A 23,803-nucleotide genomic window follows, 5' to 3' on the forward strand; every position below is an offset into this window, starting at 1 on the left:
AATACGACTTAAGGTTTATAAAAATAGATAATTGCTATTTGAAATTGGTTTTGAAATTGACAGAATAAGAATTAGGTTAGAATGTTAGAAATCAATTCTGTTTTGAAAATGAATTACAAAACTGAAACGTTTAGTGTTTAAAATAAGAGATTAATTGTATTCGTTTGCATTACGCAAAGAAAACAACTTTAAACTTTGTATAAATTATAAAAGTCTAATAACGTAAACTCCTTCAATTAAAGGGCTTTGAATCGCAGACAATCCTCCTACGGCCGGGTTAGATTGCTACCTTAACCAAATTAATTCTCAATGAATGAATTTGCCTAAGTGTTCAACAAAGTTTCCTTGTAAAGATATTGAATTTAACTACGTTTTAATGAAAACACCAGAACTCACTTCGGATCATTTACAGAAGTGCTACATAAAAATATATTGAATTGCATGAACTTTATTAGATGAAGTGTGAATTTGATACAAGTTTACAGAGAATAAAAAGCATAGAAGCATTCAAAACGACATGAGAGTTCTGGATCGTCAATCCTTTCCTCAAACCTCGTTAGAGTTTGTCAGGCTCCGGGGTCGAATCCACTACTTAATCTTCTCGCTGAATCTTCGGAATAAAGATGGTTCCTCTACTACCAAAATGTAAACTAATCTTTAAACAGATCTTAATCTAAATCTAAATGCTACTGTGTATGTAATTATTTGATAAACAATGTGTGTACATCATATCATTTTTACAAAATCGAACTTCTAACTCTGAATCGCTTGACTCAGAATTTCTGCATAAATTCTGTACTAAATCTTAACTCTCAATTATCATTCAACTCTGAATCAACTCTTTATTTATAGATGTTGAAGAGTCGTGTCTAGGGGATGTGTCTGCTGCGAAGAGATGTTTCTATCCACTCGAACGGACGCATATCTTTGAAATCGAACATGTGTAAGATGTGCTGCCTGAAAATCTGAAGTTACCAAGATTAGGGGTGTAGATTTCAGTCTTCAGAACGGAGGAGAGAAATGACTGGGCGACGCGTGTCGTGACCGAGAATAGGGAATCTCGGTCGTGACACGGGTAATTATTCCCGAATCAGACTTCGTTCCCGTCCTTCGTAACGGTGCGTTTGATTTTCGTCGTCTTTGACTCTTTTCGTAGGGTTTTTCCTTCGTTTCTGACCATTTTTGCTCCTATTTGGATTTTACCAAATATTTAGGTACCTTGCATGAAAGAAACATATTCGGACGTAAAAGTACTCTAAATACATATAAACAGCACAAATTCGTATTAGAACTCATATAAATATCGATGATTTTTTAGGTATATTTTGGGCTTAACAGTTTACTTCCACACAGACACCAAATGTGATTCAGTTGACAATAACATTTCACAGACTTTCATTGGCTGGATTCTAGGACCAAGACACAAGACAATTATCACAATGCTTGAGCATATCAGGATAAAAGTTATGGAACAAATCAGTGCAATGGTTGCATTTTCTAAAAAATGGATCACAGACATTTCCCCAATGAGTTTATCGGTTCTACAAGCTAATACGAACAGATCAATGCAGTGCAATATCATATGGAACGGTGTTGTTGGCTTTGAAATCACTGAGGGAAATTATAGATATGTAGTGGACTTGAAGCTATTGACTTGCTCATGTAGAGCTTGGGCTCTCAATGTCACGACCCGAACCTGGCCATGACCGGCGCATAAATTAAGACTACCTTAACCTATGCTAGCCTCAAATTCAAAGCACAAACTAATACTTGTTTAATTAATAAAGGCTTCTAGCATGATTATACAACTTAAACTATAAAGAAGTATATACCATAAATTTATCCAAACGTCTCTAAATCAGTACAGTAGCAATATTTAACTAACAATATCCTCCTTCAATATTGAACCCCGAATGTCTGCCCAACTATAGAGGTTTTCATCTGGAAAAAAAAATAAAATCAACGTGGCATGAGATTTCCGTCTATACGAGCGAAAATCTCAGTGAGTGATAATCATAGCACAACTGATAGGGGAACAAGCAGATATGCAGATAAGTTTCAGATTTGTTTTCAGAATTTATCAAACATGATGGTGCAGAGAAATCAAATAATATTGTTATATTTAATCAAATCAAATAAATCAAAAAATAATAATAAATTACAGAAATTCTCAAAACCACGGTACAGTAACATCAGAGTGATGATATTCCACATCACCAAAGGCCAAATAACAAACACAGATGGTAGCGCTACCAGATTCAGATACAGAATATCTTCACCGACCTTATGCATGATTCTAATACAACCGACCCAAAGACAAACACATACACAGATAAAACAATAACAAATAATGCAAGCCTAATATGAAGGGCAGTGAGACATGAAAACAGATACAGATAATACTGAGCACATGTACCGATTTCGAAGTGTGTAAATTATATCTCATAATATTTTTCAAATAACTTAAATATCCAGATGACAGAATTCGAATAAGATTTCAGATTTTCAATACAAATGGTAACGGATAAATCAATCGGTTAACAGAATTAAATATAACTTCAAAAGAATTTTCCATTTCCAAATAAAATAAAGGATATAAAAAAAACTAATGTATAAAAGGCATGTTCCCAGAAGCGTACACTCTAATGTAGAGAATATTTGATAAATAAGTTTAAGTTCAAGAAAAATGTTTTATCATTTAACTAGAATAAGAACTATTTTGAACAAATAACATTTTTAGGAAAATTCATCAGAACTGTTTTAAAGGAGCGAAAATAGGAGATAAATTTAAAAATCGAATCAAACTATTTTTTTATCAAACCTTTTAACATTAATTACTAAAGGATCGAACAAAAATACTTTTATCAAACAGATTTCATGCTAGAGATTTCAAAATCAAACAAATAGTGTCATGAATCATAGTTACCACTCACCTCAAACTCCGAATAGTTGCCAGATCCAAATCTTAGCTATCAATCTTCCCAATCCATCCGAACACCGTCAAATTTCCTATTCGATCAATATATCTAACTAAATTATTCTAAAATTTTCTATCATACTCAATGAAATCTACAACCCAAATAAAATTGAGTCAAATTAAACTATAGGGGAATCGAAGTAAGTGAATTAATATAAGGGAAAATTACAAAACTGGGTCAAATTGGAGGCCCATTTACTCAACCTACTACATATCTAGACTGATTTTGTGTGACTTTCCCATAATACCCCTAACCTTCCCACTTCCCACCACATCGCGAACGGCCGCTCGCTCCCCCTATCTCCTTGGTTACGCGAAAAGTTGCTCCTGCATTAATGATTCGGAGACTTTTGATCTTCCTTTAAATTGCACGAAATCTGCCCCATTTCGTCAAAATCACAATGAATTTCTCTTTTTCCTCTCTTCATCTCTTGATTCTGCAACTTCCTAACCCTAGAAAAAAACGAAGCCATGGTTCTTCATCTTCATGTTCGTTACTTGGTTTCTTTCTTCTTGTTACCATGTTAGAAATGGTTATTCTACGTTATTTCCTTCGTTTTTCCCATGTTATCATATTATTATTGTCGCTTTTGGGGGTGAAAGGGGCGAAAAATGTAAGTATTTGTTGTTTTTTCTGCGTTTTTTTATAAATACACTTCGCAATCGATGGTTTCGCGAAGCTTTGCAAAGAGAAAGAGCCTGGAAAGTGACGATCTACTTCGTGAATCGATGATTTCGCGAAGATCTGCGAAGAGAAAGAGTCTGAAACGTTTGGATCTACCTCGCGAATCGATTAGTTCGCGAAGTCTGCGAATAGATCCTCACGTTTCAGTCCTCGCAGACTTCGCGAAAGCATTGATATGCGACGTAGATCGTCACGTTTCAGACATCGCATACCTCGTAAAAAAATCGATTAGCGAAGTAAAATCACCTCTTTCCCTGCACATTTACATTCGCATGCTTCGCTAATCCTCATTTCACGAAGCCAAAATCGTCTTTATCGCTGCCTAACACGATTAATTTTTTCTGTAGGTGGTTGAATACGTAACATCCCTTTCTGGAAGGCGGCGTACTGGGCTACAGGGGAGATGATTTTCCTTCCTGTATAGGGATGAACTTCCCGAAGATTGACACATTCACTCCTGAAATGGTTAGTTAGGAGAGATTGTGCCAATCTTTGGGTGCACCATGGGACACGTCCATCCCATGGTGCCAATCTTTAAAGTGAACCTAACTAATCCGGTACCAATTTTGAATCGGATGAGTAATCTTGGTGTGCACCGTGAGACATGTCCATCCCAAAAGGTCTGGACTGCCATTTTTTGGATGATAAATGGAAGTTCAGACCTTTTGAGATGGATGTGTCCCACGGTGCACACCAAGATTATTCATCCGCTTCAAAATTGGTACCGGATTAGTTAGGTTCACTTTGAAGTGCTTTGTTAGGAGTTTATTGTGGCAATCTTGTTGTAAATGTTGTTGTTGTGATTTTAATGTTGTTATTGTGGCAATCTTGTTGTAAATTTTGATAATGTTATTGTTTTTAATGTTAGAATCCGTTGTTGTTTGCCATTTTTTGTTATATACCACTTCACGAATTAGCTTCAAAACATATTCAGGCTTCGCATATGCAAACTAAATTCATCAAGTAAACCAAACTTTAGCTTCGCAGGCTTCGCATATGCGCACTAAATTCATCAAGTAAACCAAACTTTAGGTTCGCAGGCTTCGCATATGCGAACTAAATTCATCAAGTAAACCAAACATTAGCTTCGCAGCCTTCGCATAATATGGAATCTGCGAAGTCAGACGGGAGGGGGTGAGGCACACGTAAATATTGAGGGTATTATGGAAAAGTCACACAAAATCAGTCTAGATATGTAGTAGGTTGAGTAAATGGGTTAAATATGTAAATGGACCTCCAATTGGACCTAGTTTTGTAATTTTCCCTTAATATAATAAATGGTATTAAAATACGATTTAGTGAAAACTATGATACGTAAAGAAAATACAATTTTCTAACACCATAAAAAACAAATACTATATATATATATATAGTTTTACCAAAAGAACAAAAACTAATAAATAAATTACCTTTTATTTTGTGTGAGAAGACTCAATGGCATATGTGAAAGCTCTTGCAAGGTGGTGGCTGCTAATATATTTTGTGGAAAAGAGTACAGACTAAAACCTATTTTTTTACGAAATTGAAAAGGAACCCGTTTTTCTTAACGAATCCTAGTAGAAAAACAAAGCTTAAAGATAGGAGATATTTATGGTTTGGTAGATTTTTTTTAAATAGAATATAATAAAAAAAACAAATACATAAAATAACTATACAACTAATTAGTTCAAAAGAAAAACCACTACTTACAAAAAAAAAATTCAAATTTTTAGTTTCGTAATTATCTATACAATATCATCAAATTTCAAAAGTCATTATCTCCATAAATGACAAATATTTATAAACTAATAAAATATAAAGACTGATAATCATTATCATTTTTTAAATATATATACGTATATATATAAAAAAAATTATAACTTCAAATTTTTTTAAAAAAATATATATCTTAAATCTAAAATACGGGATATTTTTTTTTAGTAAAGGTTGGCAATAGAGAAGAGAGAAAAATGCGGGATATTACATTCTCTCCTCCTTAATAAAATTTCGTCCTCGAAATTTAAAAAATACTGTCAATTATCTATCAAAAACCTAGATTAACAAATCTGAATCATTCGCTGAATGTAAAAATACGAGATATTACACTCAAAGGCATCACATGCCAACATGCAGTAGCTGCGATGCATAAATTGAAATTGGATCCTACAAACTATGTTTCTCATTGGTACCATAAGGATACTTATCTCAAGGCTTAATGTTCATTCAGCATGTACTAAACATGAAGATGTGGCCTGCAAGTAACCATTCCCCAGTTGATCCACCAGAAATCAAGGCAATGTCAGGGAGACAAGTATCCGGGTCTGGGAGGTCATGGGTTCGAATCACATCCGTGTCTGGTGGGGATTTTTCTTTCTTCTTTAATATAAGCGTATTGTGCGCAAATTTTTTTAAAAAAAAGGGAGACCAAAGAAGAAAAGAAGGAAGTCCAGGGATGAACCGAAGAAATTTGGGAAATTGTCAAGAAAGGGTGCACAAATGACATGTTTATACTGCAAAGGGCCTAACAACAATAAAAAAGGATGTCCAGTTAGGAAGAATGATATTGATCAGGTATTGTATATATTATTTCTTGGTTATATTTTTGCCATTGTTGACAATTTGAAGCATCTTAATAATGTTGGTGTTTTATAGGCCCTTGATGATGGAAATTCTCCAATAGATGTCATATACCAGCGCAAACAAAAAGAAACGGGTGGGGAAACATCATCTGGACATGTAAATGCAACACAGGGGAGTAACAATCAACATGTACAAGCTGCATCATCTAACAAATCAGCTAGGAGGGAGAAAATATGAACAAAGAAAGTTAGATTCGGCTATGGTGTTTTCCACTCTGAAAAACAGACTTTGCAGTTCAACATGTGATATCTTATTAGCTAATTTGGAAGCTTAGTTTCGTGTATGTGTTGTGTGTTTTCTGATGGTTTTCTGTATGTAAACTAGTGTGGTAGGCCAAGAGGAATTGTCATCTCATCTCGTACTACGACGATTAAAAGTTCAGCTACTGTCACTAGTGATATCGGTTTTGAACCAACTAAGGTTAAGTGGAAAGGCAAAGAAATTAAGCAAACTCCTACACAAGTTGCCATGAGAAGAACAAGATTTGCAATGACACAATCTGCTGCACAAGGTGCTTCCCAATCTGCTACACAAGATGCTTCGTAGTCTGCCTCACAAAATGCACCAAGTTATGCTTCACAAACTGCATCAACTTCTACAAGAGTAACTCGTAGCTCTACGAAAAGTGTGACTCCACCAACTATTGTCAAGTGGTTCAATTGAGTGCAATTCTGTGGTTTTGGGAATGCAACTATGTGCTTTTGGGACATCAATGTTAATGTATTTGTGTCTTAGTTAGACGTAGCAGAAGTTATTTTAGACCTTCTTTATTTCTGCTCGCATGTAATGTTGAATGTTTTGTGGACATTTTTCTTGATCATGTGAATGTCTAAACGTTTTGGACAGATTTGCACTTATATGAATATCAGAAACATGTGTTATATTATGTTATATTTGTACCAGATACAGAAACTTTCATATTGTCAAACACTTCCTCTTGTCATAGATTCCATAATTCAAAATACAAGATTACATAAAGCCTACAAACGAACTCTGCTTAAATTCATCTGCTTTCATCAATAATGAAAATCAACCAATATTACAGACTTTTTTCAACTAATCAAAATCCCAAACAAACAAACCCAATAACAAAAACCAGTATCAAATTCTTCCATCTTCATCAAATTGAAGCATGTCACCTTCTTCATTGTCATCTCTTGCCCTTATCTTCTTCAAAAACCCCACAATTACTTGCTTGTAATGGTTGTCTATAGGAGGATCAAACCATACGAAGAATCCACAGCTTCGTTCATTCCTTTTTACAGATCAAATACCACAAAAAAAATCTCAGAAATCTCTTATACAAGAACCACCCAAGATAAATGGAGAATACGTACCCCATACTTCCTGCAACCAAAAAACGTCTCCCTAGGTTTGAATCACGCCATGAAGCTTTCAATACTGCTCTTTCCCCACATAAGCACCTCCTCGATTCAGTACCAAACATCTCCATTCGTATGGTTAGTCATATAGGTCACCATGAACGCACTTTGGATTGCGAAAATGGATTTGCGTAGATGGATGAAACGAAATTTGGGAAGGATGAATCGAAAAAGGATTTAATCCTACTCTGTTATTTGGTTGCTCTTATGGATCGATGGGGATGGAAGAAGAGAGGTGGAAGCATTTGAAGTAAGTGAAGTTACCGTTGGATTTTAGGGATTTGAAGTGAATAATCACAATTTATTGGTTTATTAATGTATCCAAGAGCTTTCACGCGCGCAAAGGGCATTGACGTTCACGCATTCCACCTGCCATGCTCCACGTCAGACTGGATGGATAAGTAATGCTAAATAACCATGTTGGGGGGTTACTTGTTAAAAGTGAAAGTATGGGGGTCAGTTACAGTATTTGGCCAATTTGGGGGGCTGGGAAGGTATTAAGTCTTAAATATATAATAAATCATCCAACCCACAATAACTCAATCCATCATAACCCAACACATCTATAAAAAAAATCCTTAAATGGATTGGGTTAAAAATATACTATAACTCATCCAACCCAAATTTGAACACCCCATTGACATATATACAACAACAATAACAATAAAGCGTTAGTCCCGAAATGATTCGGCGTCGGCTAACATGAACCATCATATGAAACCGTGCAATCAAGTCGTGTCAGCGAGGATTTTGATAGAGGGTTATTTGAGTATATTATGAAAGAGTTCAAATAATATTTGCATATTATAATTTAAATTAATTAAGTTAAATCTGAAACAACATCTCAAATTAGTTTGATTTTAATTTAAAATCGCAATGTATAATATACTTATAATATTATCTAATTTACTAAAATTTATTTTTTATTCATATATATCGCATATATGAAAAATAGAAATAATTTTAATAAGGAAAATTATTTATACAAAATATGAGAAAGAAATTTAAATAATATTTACATATTGATTTGAATTAATTAATTTCGAGATAATATATCGGATTAATAGAGTTTTTTTTTTTTTGAAATATTTTAAGGACCCTAAAGCAGCATCTTAAGTCAATTTATTTTAAATTTGGATTATAAAAGAGTAAAAATAAAATTTTAAACCGATGTAGTTTAATTCAGATTTTAGGAGGGATCCAAACTATTTTAAATCAAAATGATTTAATATAGATTTAAACAAATTGAGTGTGTGTTTATGAAATTGTTCAATTCAACATACATGGTAAAGGCTATGCTTACTTTGTTTTTAACAAAGTAAGCCTTACTTTGTGTGTTTTCACCATTGGATTAATTTTTTAATCCATCATCCAATGGTGAAAACACACCAAGTAATGGTACTTTGTCAAAAACAAAGTAACCATAGAAGACACCCAACATACATATAACAAACATGTAAATGTAAAAGCACAAGTAATAAATTCAATTTGGTATATATGCAAGGTAAAATAAATTACGAATATTATTAACATATATAGAAAATATTGCCCTAAAAAATCAAAACTAAACTAAATGGAAATAAGAATTAATCATGTTTACCTATTAATATGGAAATTTGATCTATTTTAAAGTGAGAAATTAATAAATACTACCTTAAAAATTAAACATAAATTATATGGAAATAAAAATTAATCATATATTTAATTCGACCAATTAATATCAAATTTAAACTAATTGATTAAAAATTAAACAAAAATTATATGGAAATAAAAATTAATCATATATTTAATTCGACCAATTAATATCAAATTTAAACTAATTGATTTACAATATAAACTAAACGAATTCATTAATAAAAATTATACCAAAGAACATAAACTAACATAAACCAAAACATCCTAATTAACCTAATTATTATTATTTTGAAAACAAAATCTCATTTCATTAAACCAAATCATAATCTAATACATCGATGATAATTACGGGGGTGGAAAGATCCACTCTCATCGTACAGACATAGACCTACCAGCTATCCTCGCCCAGTTGGGCATACTAGAGTTTATAAAGTCAAATTTAAACCGTTAGTCAAATTTTATAAAGTTTCAAATTTGAGTTAAAATTTTTATAAATTTACAATATAGCAATAATCTTATTAATTTAGAATAATAAAAAAGGAAGTTCAAAATTACCTAAAATTATCGCATGATTTATGGCAATCAACCATTATTATAATTGATATTCCTTTTTTCATCCCCTCCCCTCCCCTCCTATCCTCTATCTATAAATATAAATAAAGAATGATTTGTTCCATTGTAATACATAAGAAAACATATATTTTTACTCTTAGAATTGAAAATGGATATGTACAGAATCCACAAGCGGAAGCATGGTGATAGTGGACTCAAGAGTGTGAATGAGATAAACATGGACACTAAGAACCCGAGAATCATTTCGTTTGTACCCAAACCCGTGCAGGACAGAGGCGGCTCGCCTGCTCCTCCCTCACAGACCCAAGCAGAGGGTGGTGGTCTACTCCCTAAGTTTTTCGGTAGAGCCAACATGTTATTGGCTTCTTTCTTCTCCAAATCTCAATATGAGAATGTAAGCACTCTTATTTTGTGTGAAATAGAAAACAAAAAGAATAGAATATTGTTTGATATATAAAATAGAAGATCGATGATAAATCTTTACATGTAAAGTGTAAAAAGGATAAGGGGCAAAATAAAATATTAATTAGCTATAAAAATTAGTATTTGTGTAATATCTGACTCACCCTTGATAGAAGAATTGAGTCTTGTTTGTAAATCTGATGATTTTGACGAAAATTAAAATACATGAGCTAAATGTGCCAAAATAGAAGTATATAATTTTATGTTTTTCCAAGTGTTTAATACTCTCAGTTATCTATGTAATAATTCTGAAGGTCAAGTACTCATTTGTTTCCTTGCCCATGTTTAAGCCTCAAAATCTAAGGGTTATTTATAAGTACTAGACCTACAGTATAAACACCTTGACATTAAAATAGTTGTCTGATTATGCTGTTTCTCCTTTGTTTGTTTGGAGGGCTTCTAATATATAGGGCTTCTAATAAATTGAGTTATTTATGGTTACAATCATGACAACACAATTTTACAAGTGTTCTGTAACTGACTCTTGGCTGCAAATGGAATTGTTTGTCAAGGGATGAATTAAAATACATGAGCCAAAATTGAATTGAATTGAAATGAAATGGTTGTTTCTCCTTTATTTTTATTTTACGTATTATATGGATGATTAAGGCATTCAATTTTCATGCTGTTTCAACAGCCAGCCCCTACATGTCCTGGTGCCTTAGTGCAGGATCAGAGAACAAACAGATTTGTGCTTCATACTTTTCCCCGAACCCCATATTCTAGAACCATCACAAATTCATTTCAACAGACTTTAAAACAGGTAATTTTTGTTATTTTGTTGATTAAGTTTCTGGGTTTATTATACTTATTGTCTGACTAACTCTTTGTTGGACTGCATGCATATATTATATAGGTACATTCAAAGAAGACCAAAGCATTAAATGCTTACCACGGATCTGTGGGACCCATTCGTAGGCTGCGGTATAAGTTTCATGTTGAAACTCTCTCTAGAGGATCAGTGAATTTAAACTGTCCTAAAAAGGACTACTGGAGTAGTAATTCAGAGGCCTTATTTTCTGCTCCAAAGCAAAATCTGGAAAATGGGCCAGTAGATAGTCAGTGTACTAAGCCACAAAACACTGAACTCTTTACTCTAGGAGTCCCTGCCCAATCTACCCTTGTGGCTCGAAAAATATTAGAGCACATTGATACTCTTATAGATAAGCCTGCTGAGTTGCGGCCATGGAAGAAACAGAAGCAGCAGGTGAATGCAGTGGCAACAGCTTCAGATATAAAAGTTGCCACTGCATTAACACATGGCAATTATGCACAAAATTTGAATGCTCAACACAAGGGTGCCAATGAGGTTTGTATTTCCTGTTTTATTTTTTATGCATAGCATTTTTAGGATTTGTTTCAACTCAAGTTTTGATCCTCACTAATTATCCTACAGGATTCTGCTTCGGAACAGAAAATTCCTCCGCCTACAACTTCCACTGCAAAACCAGTGTTACCTGATAATAGCTTGGTTTCTGCAGCTTCTTCTCAGCCACCCACAGCATCTTTCTCACTCACAGTCCCATCTTTCTCTTTCTCTTCAACGAGTAGTGAGGAAGAAGATGATGCATCAGGCATTGATATTGCCAGTTTCCCAGTTTCTGCAGCTTCTTCTGAGCCTGAGCCTGAGCCAGTGACAGTGACACCGACTTTCTCACTCACAGTCCCGTCTTTCTCTTTCTCTTCGACGAGCAGTGAAGACGAAGAAGATGATGCATCATCCTTGGGATTTACTTTCCCTGTTTTTGTAGCTTCATCCGACTCTGAGCCGGTCTGACAGTGAAGAAGATGATGCATCTTCCTCTTCGACGAGCAGTGAAGAACATGACCGTCGCAATGTTCATGCTCCCTGTAAAAAGAGAAGATTCAATTAGTTAGAGAAATTTAAACTTGTAAATATGTATAATTAATATATATTTTCTTATGCAACAAACAACAAAAGACTTGTGAGAAACAAGATCACATTTACATTTTGGTAAGCCAAGCAAAGAGAGACAAAACAATCTAAAAAGCACAAGTCTTATAATCTAAAGAATATCCATTTTGACTTAAACAAACAGTAGTACATAACTGATAGATAAGCATAGGTTTAGTTGTCTCTTGCAAGTCTGCTATCAATTGTCATGATAGTTCGAAAATAGCAACCAGACTCATCCCTGCAAGTTAAAGTTTGGTCGAAGAAATCAACATAACAATTGAAAATTGAAGGAGAATTACAAAATAAAGCAAAACTCATATCTGATCTATAATTTATTCAAAGTGAACATAAAACCCCAAACCAGCCAAACATTGGGGTGAAACGATGTTATTATGCAAAGCAAACTGAAGCATAATTAATGGTTAAAAATTAATAGCTGCATAGATAAGGGAAAATTAATTGTTACGGCATAATTGCTCGAATAAGAATCTAGAAAAACTTTAAGAATCTAGCAAAAGCCACATCATCAAAAACGAACAAAGTTAAGGACTATCTCCAATATTTCCCGACCTAATATCCTACTTCAATGAATCTATAACAAGATGGTGGCCTTTTACTTACACATTCAGAACAACTCCATAATGCAATTTTAACTTGTGAAAAATGAAGAATTTACTCTGAAAATATTAAAGTTTGATGTAAAACCTAACCTGTGAACAAGCTTCTTGATACCTTCCGACAGCGCAAAGAAGATGCGTACCAGACAATGATCTATCAGTCCTGACCATGTTAGCTGCAACAACCTTGAACACCAGGACAATCAAAAATCAGAAGAATTAAAACAAAGAAAATGATTTTGTTCTAATCACGAGTCCTTTGACGTTGAAACTAAAAAGTTCCAAAGTAATCTTCACCTTAACTGCAAGCTCATGGAGAGATCTTGACACAGCAGAAGAAAGAGCAACTGCACGGAGAGCATTCGAATAGAAATAAGAGCTATCTGGAGAGATGGAAAGCAACAAACTAACAGCAGCTTCCAGATTCCCAACTGTCACAAGCCTGTTTATCAAGAAATTGTGATGTGAGGATCCAAGTGAATCTGGAACTTCGAAACAGAAGTTTGTGTGCACAGGGTATAATTATATACTTGAATAAGTATTGAAATAAAGTATGCAATGAAGGAATAATAATGTTGGTGAATAACAGAACTAGAACTCTGTGGCTGCACTGCAAAAACTTCATTCTCTCCTAGTCTTCAGCAAATAACTAAAGTTTGAACTGTTTTTTTTTTTCTTTCAATAAATTAGCATAGCAGCATTGTGCATTTTTCTTAAAAAAAACAAAAATACTGACTGCAGATGCTGCACTAGAATAAAAGGTTTAATGCTGTTAATTAAAAGCTTCAACAATGTTTGGCACATTAAATTGGAAACTAACTCTCAACTACACGGTGAACTCAAACGTAAGATGACTTTCTAGTGTGATTGGTATTTGCATGACACAAATGACCCAAACTTATCATGATAAAACATCATATACGAGTTTATCAACAACTTATCTGAGACATGTAGCTTGCAAGATTTTTCTATTGCAAATCCACAGACATCATCACTCAAGGAATGACTGCATTCAAAACAAATAAGAGTTGCAAGACATTTAAATAAATTTATGGAGCTTTTTGAGATAGTTGAATGCCTAACACCGACTACCAAGTGCGCTAAGAAGGGAGTTGGTTAAAGTGAGAGGAAGAAATTAGCAACTGCAGACATTTATAGCAGTACCCTTGCAATTAGTGGAATGGAGGAAAGAACATGCAACTAATTACTCATCAAAAGTGAATTACTAACAAAGTATACAAGAGCAGTACAACACCTTGAAATCCGACAAGCATAATAAACTGTGAACTTGAAGACACCTTAAGACAGTAACTTTATGCAAAGATCTCACACTATAATAACTCTCCATTTTCAATAGGACTAACAATATTTAGTATTATACATAAGATGACATAAGCACAAACTATGCATTTACCATGTGATCCAAGTTTCAAAATACGCTGTTCATGATTCTTGATCACAGTTAATTGACATAATAAGTTTTTCCAAAGTGATCTCTTTTCCTGAAACTTCCAATGTTTTGATGATACAACAGCATTACATGAAACAACCAGTAAAATTGCAACCAATTAATAACTCTACTAGGTACTGAGGCTTTTCATTGCCCTACTGAGAGTTGATCAAGCACCAGTTTACTATAATGTTTCACATCTTCAGTTGTAGTTCACCACAAAGCATCATATTAAGCTTCAGATAGACAAGCAAATGGATTCAAGCTTCTGAAGAACAAAATGCATCTATCTTGAGCGCTCACATAGCACTCAATTAGCATTAAATGATAAACAGTTCAATAAGACAATAAAGCAGTACAGTAGAGGGCTCACTCATGGACATGGTTTTGAATAGCCTCTTCCCCATCCAATTTCTAATGCCAAGGAATTCGCTCATTTGCACTCTCCCATGACTCTTCTTGCCGGAAAGCCATTGACTTAAGTTGACCTTGGCACTGCAACACAGATAGCTCAGGTTACTGCAGAATATGAAAAATAAATAGAGCATGGACAATTATCTGAATAGTGAGTATGAAACAGAAAATAAACAAAAGAAAGGGTGGAAAAGAGAAAAGATTTGAATTCGTTAGAGTATAAGAGGTAGCAATTAGAAAAAAAAAACAAAAATACAAAATTCACTTACAAATGAATCCCTGTTCTCAGTGCCAGTAAATGATTTCTCCCTTAATGTAATTGCGGTAGGCGTAGCTGCACCATCAAGTCCCGGGGTTGAAGCTGTGATGGAAAAGTTCTGTGCAGACTTATTTACCAACTTATTCATCAAGTGTTCTAGAGCATGAGGCAACTGCAACCAGAAAAGCGCTTCTGAGGTTTCACCAAAAATAGCAGCTGCAAAGGCAAACCTTACAGCACAACCTTTATTCGCTATGGTAGCATATAATCTTGCTCTCTCATCGTCGAGTATGCAACCTTCAGGTGTGGGAATCATTCAGAAAAGGAAAGCACTAAAAAAATTAATTAATGATTATCTAGACCTTAATGTAAGACCGTGTTCAAGAAGTAGGATCCACCTTCTTTCCGATATGGCTCTAATACTTTAAGAAGCATTTCTGGCACTACTGCATCATCAATAGGAGGTAAATAAGACATGTAATTTCGCAGATCCACAGCAGGCGCAGCAGTTCCGAGAATTGAATGAGGCCTCTTATCAATATTTGTACCACAAGTGTTGAACCAAGAGGGCTTGACACCCAATTGCAAGATCATCCGCAATGCCTGTAGCAAAGGAACAGATGCAGTGTGTTACCTTGAAAGAAATCCCTTCTTTATGAAAAACTCAATCTGATCTTTGAGAAATCAATAATTAGCACCACAGGAATGCCAACATGCTGCACAAATGCAATGAATTAGGAATCTAGGATAATAAGAAATATAAGAAAAATACCAGGGCATGTGGTGTAGGAAACAGTATTGGAGAGCAAATTGGCATAGGCCTGAATCTTTCTTTAATAGCTCGGGATTGCAGGCCATAGCCAAGTTTCCTATCGTTTCTGCATGAATATGAAGAAAACACCTTGAATATTAAAGCACCAAGCAGAAAACTAAGCCATTAGTCCAAAATAAATGTAACACCCAAAGAACATATCACATGAAAACAATTCAGCATTGAAGGCTAATACATCCGAATCTCTATGGTCGCCTAGTATCCAATATTAACGGTAGAACATTGGCTTAACTAGTTCATCTCACCCCAAATAAAAAAATAAATCTAGTTCTGCTCAAAATTTTGCAACTTTTTTTTTTTACCATGTAATAAAATTACAATGGGCCATGCACCGATTCACATATGATTCAGGAAACAATTGTTCATCTTCCAGATGACAGCCATAATCTCAAGATCGTCTTCAGCTTAGGCTCTCGTCAGGAATGGCCCAAAAACAGGCCCAAACCCTCCATCCAGCTGATGCAAAGGAAATCTAGTCATTTCTCTACAAATAAGACTCTTCATAAACCCCCCAAAGACAGGTCATGGCCTTTAATGCCATATTTGTTTCTTTCTATATGATTTCTTCATTGAAACTTTTCTGATTATCTGAGAGTCCCCCACGGGGTATAATAGGAAACCAATCAACTCCCACTTTCACCGACTAGTATCAGTGAAAGAAATACGCAAACCTCAGGAATTATATTAGATAGATGGAATATAGAAATATGGATAACAAACAGAAATCAATGGAAATACAAGATAAATGAATTGAGATGAACTCAATCCCCCCTCTCTACCAAATGGCAGAGCCTCTGCTCATGGCAGCCAAACAGAAATTACTCAAATATTCAATTCCCCCTTCCTTCTAACCCTAGCCCTCTATATATACTCCCAAAAGCTCTCTCTCTCTCTCCTGTAACTAACTTCCACAACCCTCCAAATCACATGTCCCCTATTTCCCATATTACCCTCTATATTTCCCTTTATGCCTAGTAGCATATTCCCTATCATTACCCACCCCTTCAAACAGTCTTGTCCTCAAGACTGGAGTTTAAGGAACTCAAAATTGAGAGAAACCAGAGAAAGCCTTGGCCTACTGTGCAGCACCATAGTTGTTGCTTGAACCAATAGCACACTTCTGGTTGTATGAAACATATCTTGCAATTGCCATTGTGAACCATAGAGAAGCAAGAATTTCGGAAGCAAGAGAAGTAATTGTGAACAGAATATCAATACCACCCAGTAACATTCGAATAACAAATGAATCATCCACATCATGAACCCTAAAACAATCTCTCTCTTCAGCAGCCATGTGTTTATTACCCACGATGAAAATACCCAATTTGGAACAAGAAAGAATCCAAAATCATCCAGCGCAATATTTATACGGGTTTGGTGGGTCTGACCTGTGTCAAAAAAAATTGGTGTTGAAGCTCTGATGAACACGTCAATTATAGTCACCTGGTGAGCGAGATATCGTGTTTGTTCCACTTCACCGCCGCTCTTTGTCAAAGTCGCAACGGCCGTCGATTGAGTTTTAGTTGTTGGATTCACCACTGCATATGGACAGACTTCACTATGTGTGGAAACATCAACAACACGTGGGTGGGTCACGTTAGGTTCACTGATTTTATTTTTGCTCTGTTTTGTCGAACTGAAAACAGAGATAGACTGATTTGTGGGAATGATAATAGGAATAATGTGTCCATTGGGCTCTAATTGCTGAAATCGGTGGCTTTGGCATGTAGTATTAAACAGTGGGATCCACTTACCCAACAAAACAAGAGTGATTTGGGAAGCGGTGGTGGAGAAGAAATAGAAAGATCTGGAGAGGTAATAGAAATGAGAAGGAAATTGCATAGTGGTGTCTGACTGAACTTCATTTACCTCTAACCCACTACCAAAGTAGAATTCCTTGCGTTTGTATTTTTCCCATCGCCATCTTAAATAACGGAGGATATCGGAACCTTGATTAGTGTCTTGACCCGTATCCACAAATACTGAAACCCACGGATCCTTAGTAATGAAAAACACGTCACCAGTGGTCTCCCTGTCTAGAGTTAGTGAAAACGATGAACCGCTTCCCCAGGGCAACATTAACTTCAGCCAGCATACTTCAGCCAAACAGAAATTCAATAGTGGCTGATGGATGCGGATTTCCTTTTCGGGCCGATCTAACCCGTTTGGAAAAATCTGCACTAAAAAATTGGCTGGAATCACATGTTCGATTTCGTGCACGGTTGCTTCATCGGCCTTCTCTGCCCCATCTCTTTGCTGTGACGAAGAATATTTCTCTTGTGAGAGGAGATCCCTTGAAACCTCTTCGGGATGACAGTCAGATGTGAGAACAACAATGGATGAACAAGAGTCAGCATCAACAAGGATTGTCTTCCCTTGCTGTTTCATCCCATCACCTTCATCTTCACCATACTGAGATTCTGAATCCATAACTTCAACCAGATCAATTTCTACTTCTCTTTCCTCTTGTTCCTCATTAGGAGCTTCTGAACTTCCAAATCTCATCATAAAAAACTCCTTAAATGCAGACCAAGTTAAATATGGGAAGATTTCAGAAATAAGATTGAACCAGTATTTACCGGAAATCTCCATACATTCCCGAACTATTGAGAATCGATGGTTTGAAGGTGTGCGATTGAATCTAAGGTACGCTTCAATGCGCCTTAGCCACTCCTCTGGATCTTTGCCGGAGAAAAGAGGCGGCTCCATCAAGTCTTGTAACATCTCTTTCATCTCTTGTAAATCTTTCGTCATTTTCTCACAGTTCCTCAAAAATGCATCGGACTCTCTTGTGGTTGCCATGGCGCTGCCGTCGGATCCGGCAGGTCGGACCAATTAATAGGAAACCAATCAACTCCCACTTTCACCGACTAGTATCGGTGAAAGAAATACGCAAACCTCAGGAATTATATTAGATAGATGGAATATAGAAATATGGATAACAAACAGAAATCAATGGAAATACAAGATAAATGAATTGAGATGAACTCAATCCCCCTCTCTACCAAATGGCAGAGCCTCTGCTCATGGAAGCCAAACAGAAATTACTCAAATATTCAATTCCCCTTTCCTTCTAACCCTAGCCCTCTATATACTCCCAAAAGCTCTCTCTCTCTCCTGTAACTGATGCGGACATCTTTTCAACAAATTCCAAATCCAGGTTAAGGAAGTAGCAAGGTAACAAATTTCGTCAGGTATGTGGGGAAAGTGATTCAGAAGAGGAGGAAGACACACTTAAAGTTCTAGTATATCTTTTCTTTTAAGTGTATCTACCTAGGCGGATCTCTTAGACGGATCTCCTTTGAAGGAGCTCTTCAATGGGTCTCTCCGATGGATCTACGTTGACGGATCTCTTTGACGGATCTCCTTCGACGGATCTCCTTTAATGGATCTCTTCAGCAGATCTCCTTTGAAGGAGCTCTTCGATGGATCTCTTCGACGGATCTCCTTTGACGGATCTCCTTCGACGGATCTCCTTTGACGGATCTCCTTCGATGGATCTCCTTTGATGGATCTCTTCGGCGGATCTCCTTTAAAGGATCTCTTCGATGGACCTCTTCGACGGGTCTACTCCACGGATCTCTTCGATGGATCTACTCAACGTATCTACTTCAACGTATCTCCTTTAAGCATCTGCCCAGCATCTACCTGGGCTGATCTACTTCGACGTATTTCTCTCAAGTATCTTCTTAGGCAGATCTACTTCAACCTATCTCCTTCAGGTATCTCCTTGGATGGATCTACTTCGATGTGTCTACGTTGATGTATCTCTTTCAGGTATCTACTTAAACGGATCTACTTCGATGTGTCCACGTTGATGTATCTCCTCCAGGTGTCTACTTGGGCGGATCTACTTCGATGTGTCTACGTTGATGTATCCCCTTTCAGGTATCTAGTTGAGCGGACCTACTTCGACATATCTACATTGGCGTATCTACTCATCGACGTATCTACTTCCAGTATCTACCTGAGTGGATCTACCTTGGCCTATCTATTCATTGTATTTCTGTCGATGTATATCTACTCCGAAGGATCTACCTAATTGTATCTACTTCGACCCAGATTGGCGGATCTCACTCTACATTGAATCCTAGCAGATCATATTCAGATATGGGCAATACGAACAACATGTGCACCTAATGGCGTATACCGGATGAATAACTGAGGCGGGTCCTTGAGATTAGTTCCTTTACAAGGAGTGAACTTTCCTTCCTTGTTTAAGGAAGAATAGTTGCAAACTTTCCTTCCTTAAACAAGGAAGGATATACATTCTGCCTATTTAAGCTTTCTTTCCTTCACAAGGAAGAATATACACTTACCTACTTTACCCTTTATTTTCCTTCTTTAGTTGTAACCCTAGTAGGGGTAATTATGTCTTTAGTTCTTCTTTATGGGAGGTATTTAAACCCCATCTTTGTAAGGATATGTAACTTTTTATCAATCAAATTATATCTTCTCTTTGAGAGTGTTTTTAGGGTTCATCCCTCTTAACAATGGGGATTTCTAATTCCTACAAGTTTAGCTTGTGAATCTGGGGGTTTCACGGCTCCTTCAAGTTTAGCTTGAGAATATCTTTGGTAGTTTACGATTGAAAACTATTGCCCGTTACCCGATCTGTATCAGTAACTAACTTCCACAACCCTCCAAATCACATGTCCCCTATTTTCCATATTACCCTCTATATTTCCCTTTATGCCTAGTAGCATATTCCCTATCAGGGTACCCTGACATATTGCACAAAACCAGTCGTTTTCAAGCCTCCTTGTAACACCTCAAAAATTACGAGACCAACATAAACTAGCTGAGAATTTCTTTAATACTGAGTCAAACTAGTAAACCAAGGTTTGTATATTTATAATGAGAACAAGAAAATAGAGGCAAAGGAATAACTTCTCCAGAGAGTAAATTAATTTATAATATGCTTCAGAAACATCCTTCTCTATGGCCACAAAAGACCAGTTAATTCTTAAAAAAAAGGTTACTGCATGCATTGTTGGTCAGAAGTCAGCATCTCTCCTTCATATCCAAGCCAAAGCACAGCATCAACCATGGAACTTCAGCATTCTCTCATGATATATTCTTTCGTAAAAGTGCAGTAATGCTAGCACAAAAGGAACACCAGCCAATTTCCATGCAGTAAACTGACATGCTTGGATAAAATTATTGGAGTCTAACAGCTCCATCATCACAAGACTATTCAAGGGTCCCCACCAAACCACATCAATGATAATTGAATAATCCACTGTGTGTATGTGTGTGTATTGATAAATGCGTGAATTGAAAATATTAAGTATTGAACTGAATAATTGGTAGGTTACTGTATATAATTGCTTTAACTGATATTAATCGGCAACAACTGATAGATAAAAAGGAGTCTATGAGCTCAGATAAAGTGGCACTTACATATTAACCTCAAGACAACAGTGATACATACAACGTGAGGTAGGCGGTAAGCCATAGCTGTAATCAAACCATCTGGTGAAACAAATGAAGAAGAAGGCCATTTTGGTCTGCAAAGAATCACAAAAAAATAAATAAATAAATTCTAAATAAGATAAAACGTGTAAGATATAGTTTAAAAAGTAGCATTTGACATAGAGGTGGAAAAAGTGATTTCATTAATATCTCATCTAATAGACAGATAAAATGGCTTTTTATGGAAAACACATGCCACTAGCTTAATAAATTCCTTTCTCATTTTTTCCTCGTGATATATGAATAATGTCCGTATCTACTTTAACATTGCAATCACAATCAACAAGAACTTGATTGATGTGCGTGGAACCATTATTTTAAAACATAAAAATGATATTCCACCAACAAGAACAATTACCGAATTGACAATTTAGAGTAGACTTACTTTTAGTGGTTCAGAACCATAACATATAAACACAGCATTGTTTCAGATATAGCTGGGTCAAAAGATTTTCTTTTTAATGTGAATTAAAAAATTTGGACCAATTACAAGCTAGATAATGTAAGTCCATCACATTTAAAAAGCATACCTGAAGTCCCGGATCCTCCTACCATGAACCTCAAAAACTCCAAGTGCCCCATTTACTAGTGCAAATGCAAAGCTTTCTGCCATATCATCCTGAGATGCATCTGAACCTGCTGCTAATGCACATAATAACTTTTGTTTTTAACATAATGTGAACAAATACTATGAAAGAGCAATCACTGATTCATCTCACACTTCAACATATAAGTTTTTTTCTTTTAAAAAAAAAAAACTCACTAGGCTCTGATGAAACTGCAGGATTGGACGCTACATCTGGTGATATTGGCTGCTGATCTTTGGAGGATGATGATAATTGCCTAGAAAGACCAGGTGGAACTGGGCGTGGAACTGTTGGAAGAGTCCATTCCAATACCGTGAATGGAAGAGCTAATGATCTAAGCTACATTGAGATATAAAGCGTAGTAATTATCTAAAACAAAAGGCAAATAGTTCAAATCACAAAAACATAGAAAAATATAACTGAGAATTCAACCAAACTGTAAGGCCCAAAAAAGAGTTGAGGTCACTTCTAATGTGGTATGCCATCACATTCAATGAACAGTGACATCATATGTGAAAATAAATAGAATTGTTTTACAAAAAATTCATGACACATCCCTAATTACAATCAGTAAATAAACAATGAACTAAATATTGAAGGCTACAGAAAATAGCCCAATGAAAGTGGATCCTACTTGTTTTACGAACATTTTATGAGAAAGGGACTCTTTATATTCATATTAGAGTGTATATACATATACATACACAAAAAGAGCATACTTTCTTCAGCACAATTATCTAAATGTTAAGTTCAAAGCCAGTAATCAATAAAAAGCAATGGGAAAATAATACAGCTTTCTAACAATTCTGAAACAGTCTACAAGCATTGACACTAGCAAACTCCATTGAAAGCAAGAGAGTGGATCCTTATTATTTCATTGACTAAAGTAACAGAACCATCTGCACAAAAACAAGGTGCATGTTTTCCATCCAATTTAATACAGCACATTGATGAATTCCTTCCTGAGATATATTAAAATCTACTACTAAAGATGCATACCTTTCATCAAATAAATTCTGCACTGCTGTATATGGAACAAAAAATCTGAAGTATAAATTTAAAATTTGCATCCTGATGCTGAGTTCAAAATATACTTGATAATGACTCGATGAGTCTTACCTTGACCCGTTTGAGTAGGAATTCAATCTCCATGGTTCTAATTTCCCAGAAGCATTTGAAACAAATTATTGACTGTTGAGAATTACTACAGAAAAAAAGTGAAGACACAAAGTAAGTTCCTAATTGGTTTCTACCTCTACCCCAAAAAGAAGACCAATGGTAGAAAGGATGGAGTGTCTAAAACCTTTATACAAAGAGTCGAAGAAGGAGAAAACCCTTGGCAACATCAACTTCACTGAAAATGCGAAAGAAAGAATCATATGTGTCTCAACAAACAGCCAAGGAAAGCGAAGTAAATACCTGAAATTGAATGAGCAGATGAAGCTTCTACTGTTAGAAGTCGATTGCGTTGGCTTAGGGATTTTCGATTTCGAGCTACACGCAGCTCCATTTGAATTCGAAGGTGAAACTGAGAGGAAATGAGAAAAAGAGAAGAGAAAGGAAATTGGAGAGACTGAGCTGAGGATAGAATCGCAGGAGAAAACAAACAAACAGGATTGAAGAGAACGTCTTTGGTGCTGATATTTTTGTGTTCATTTGCTTAAATGGTTTGATATCGTGATTATTGCCTTTATGCTTCACAATTTATTTCAATTATAGTGTATTTATTCATCATTGATTCTTCTCGGGGTTCTTTTTTAGGATAAAAATTGATTTTTTTTTTTTTTTTTTTTTTTGATAAAATTTGATTCTTCTCTAAGAAACCTGTTGCTTAAATCTCTTGATTAGATTCATTGTTCGTTGCTGAATTTTTGTTATAGTTCATAAATTCCATTCTTTTTCATTTATGATTTTGTTA

The 23,803-nt window shown here is 35.5% G+C and overlaps 1 protein-coding gene across 13 annotated transcripts; it reads right to left on the bottom strand.

The window, feature by feature from the left end:
* Positions 1-1,199: 1,199 nt before the first annotated feature.
* LOC136202305 (uncharacterized) lies at positions 1,200-23,585 on the bottom strand. 13 transcript variants are annotated; one of them, XM_065992840.1, is made up of 16 exons: positions 23,305-23,584; positions 23,189-23,239; positions 23,005-23,089; positions 22,062-22,224; positions 21,829-21,937; positions 21,227-21,333; positions 15,764-15,869; positions 15,390-15,594; positions 15,002-15,288; positions 14,692-14,813; positions 13,166-13,310; positions 12,962-13,054; positions 11,791-12,182; positions 11,226-11,369; positions 7,619-8,032; positions 7,258-7,536 (listed from the first exon to the last, which is right to left on the bottom strand). In XM_065992840.1, exons 6-10 carry the CDS (start codon positions 21,325-21,327, stop codon positions 14,733-14,735), a joined length of 780 nt encoding a protein of 259 aa, XP_065848912.1. In that variant the 5' UTR covers positions 21,328-21,333; positions 21,829-21,937; positions 22,062-22,224; positions 23,005-23,089; positions 23,189-23,239; positions 23,305-23,584; the 3' UTR covers positions 7,258-7,536; positions 7,619-8,032; positions 11,226-11,369; positions 11,791-12,182; positions 12,962-13,054; positions 13,166-13,310; positions 14,692-14,732. The 13 variants fall into 13 exon arrangements, with proteins under 13 accessions (XP_065848914.1, XP_065848912.1, XP_065848915.1 ...); XM_065992842.1 differs by lacking the exons at positions 7,258-7,536; positions 7,619-8,032 and adding an exon at positions 1,200-1,218; XM_065992843.1 differs by lacking the exons at positions 7,258-7,536; positions 7,619-8,032 and adding an exon at positions 13,810-13,874 and having other exon boundaries at positions 9,458-11,369; positions 23,305-23,585.
* Positions 23,586-23,803: the final 218 nt, after the last annotated feature.

This window comes from Euphorbia lathyris, chromosome 8 (assembly GCF_963576675.1).
Source record: "Euphorbia lathyris chromosome 8, ddEupLath1.1, whole genome shotgun sequence".
In the NCBI taxonomy this organism is placed as follows: domain Eukaryota; kingdom Viridiplantae; phylum Streptophyta; class Magnoliopsida; order Malpighiales; family Euphorbiaceae; genus Euphorbia; species Euphorbia lathyris.

Excerpts from the sequence above, each read along its gene's own strand:
- LOC136202305 (XM_065992842.1), bottom strand. The coding sequence starts at position 21,327 with ATGGCCTTCTTCTTCATTTGTTTCACCAGATGGTTTGATTACAGCTAT. Across the intron at positions 15,870-21,226 it reads TGTTGTCTTGAGGTTAATAT|AAACGATAGGAAACTTGGCT; the intron begins GTAAGTGCCACT and ends ATATTCATGCAG. Across the intron at positions 15,289-15,389 it reads AGAGCCATATCGGAAAGAAG|GTTGCATACTCGACGATGAG; the intron begins GTGGATCCTACT and ends CCACACCTGAAG.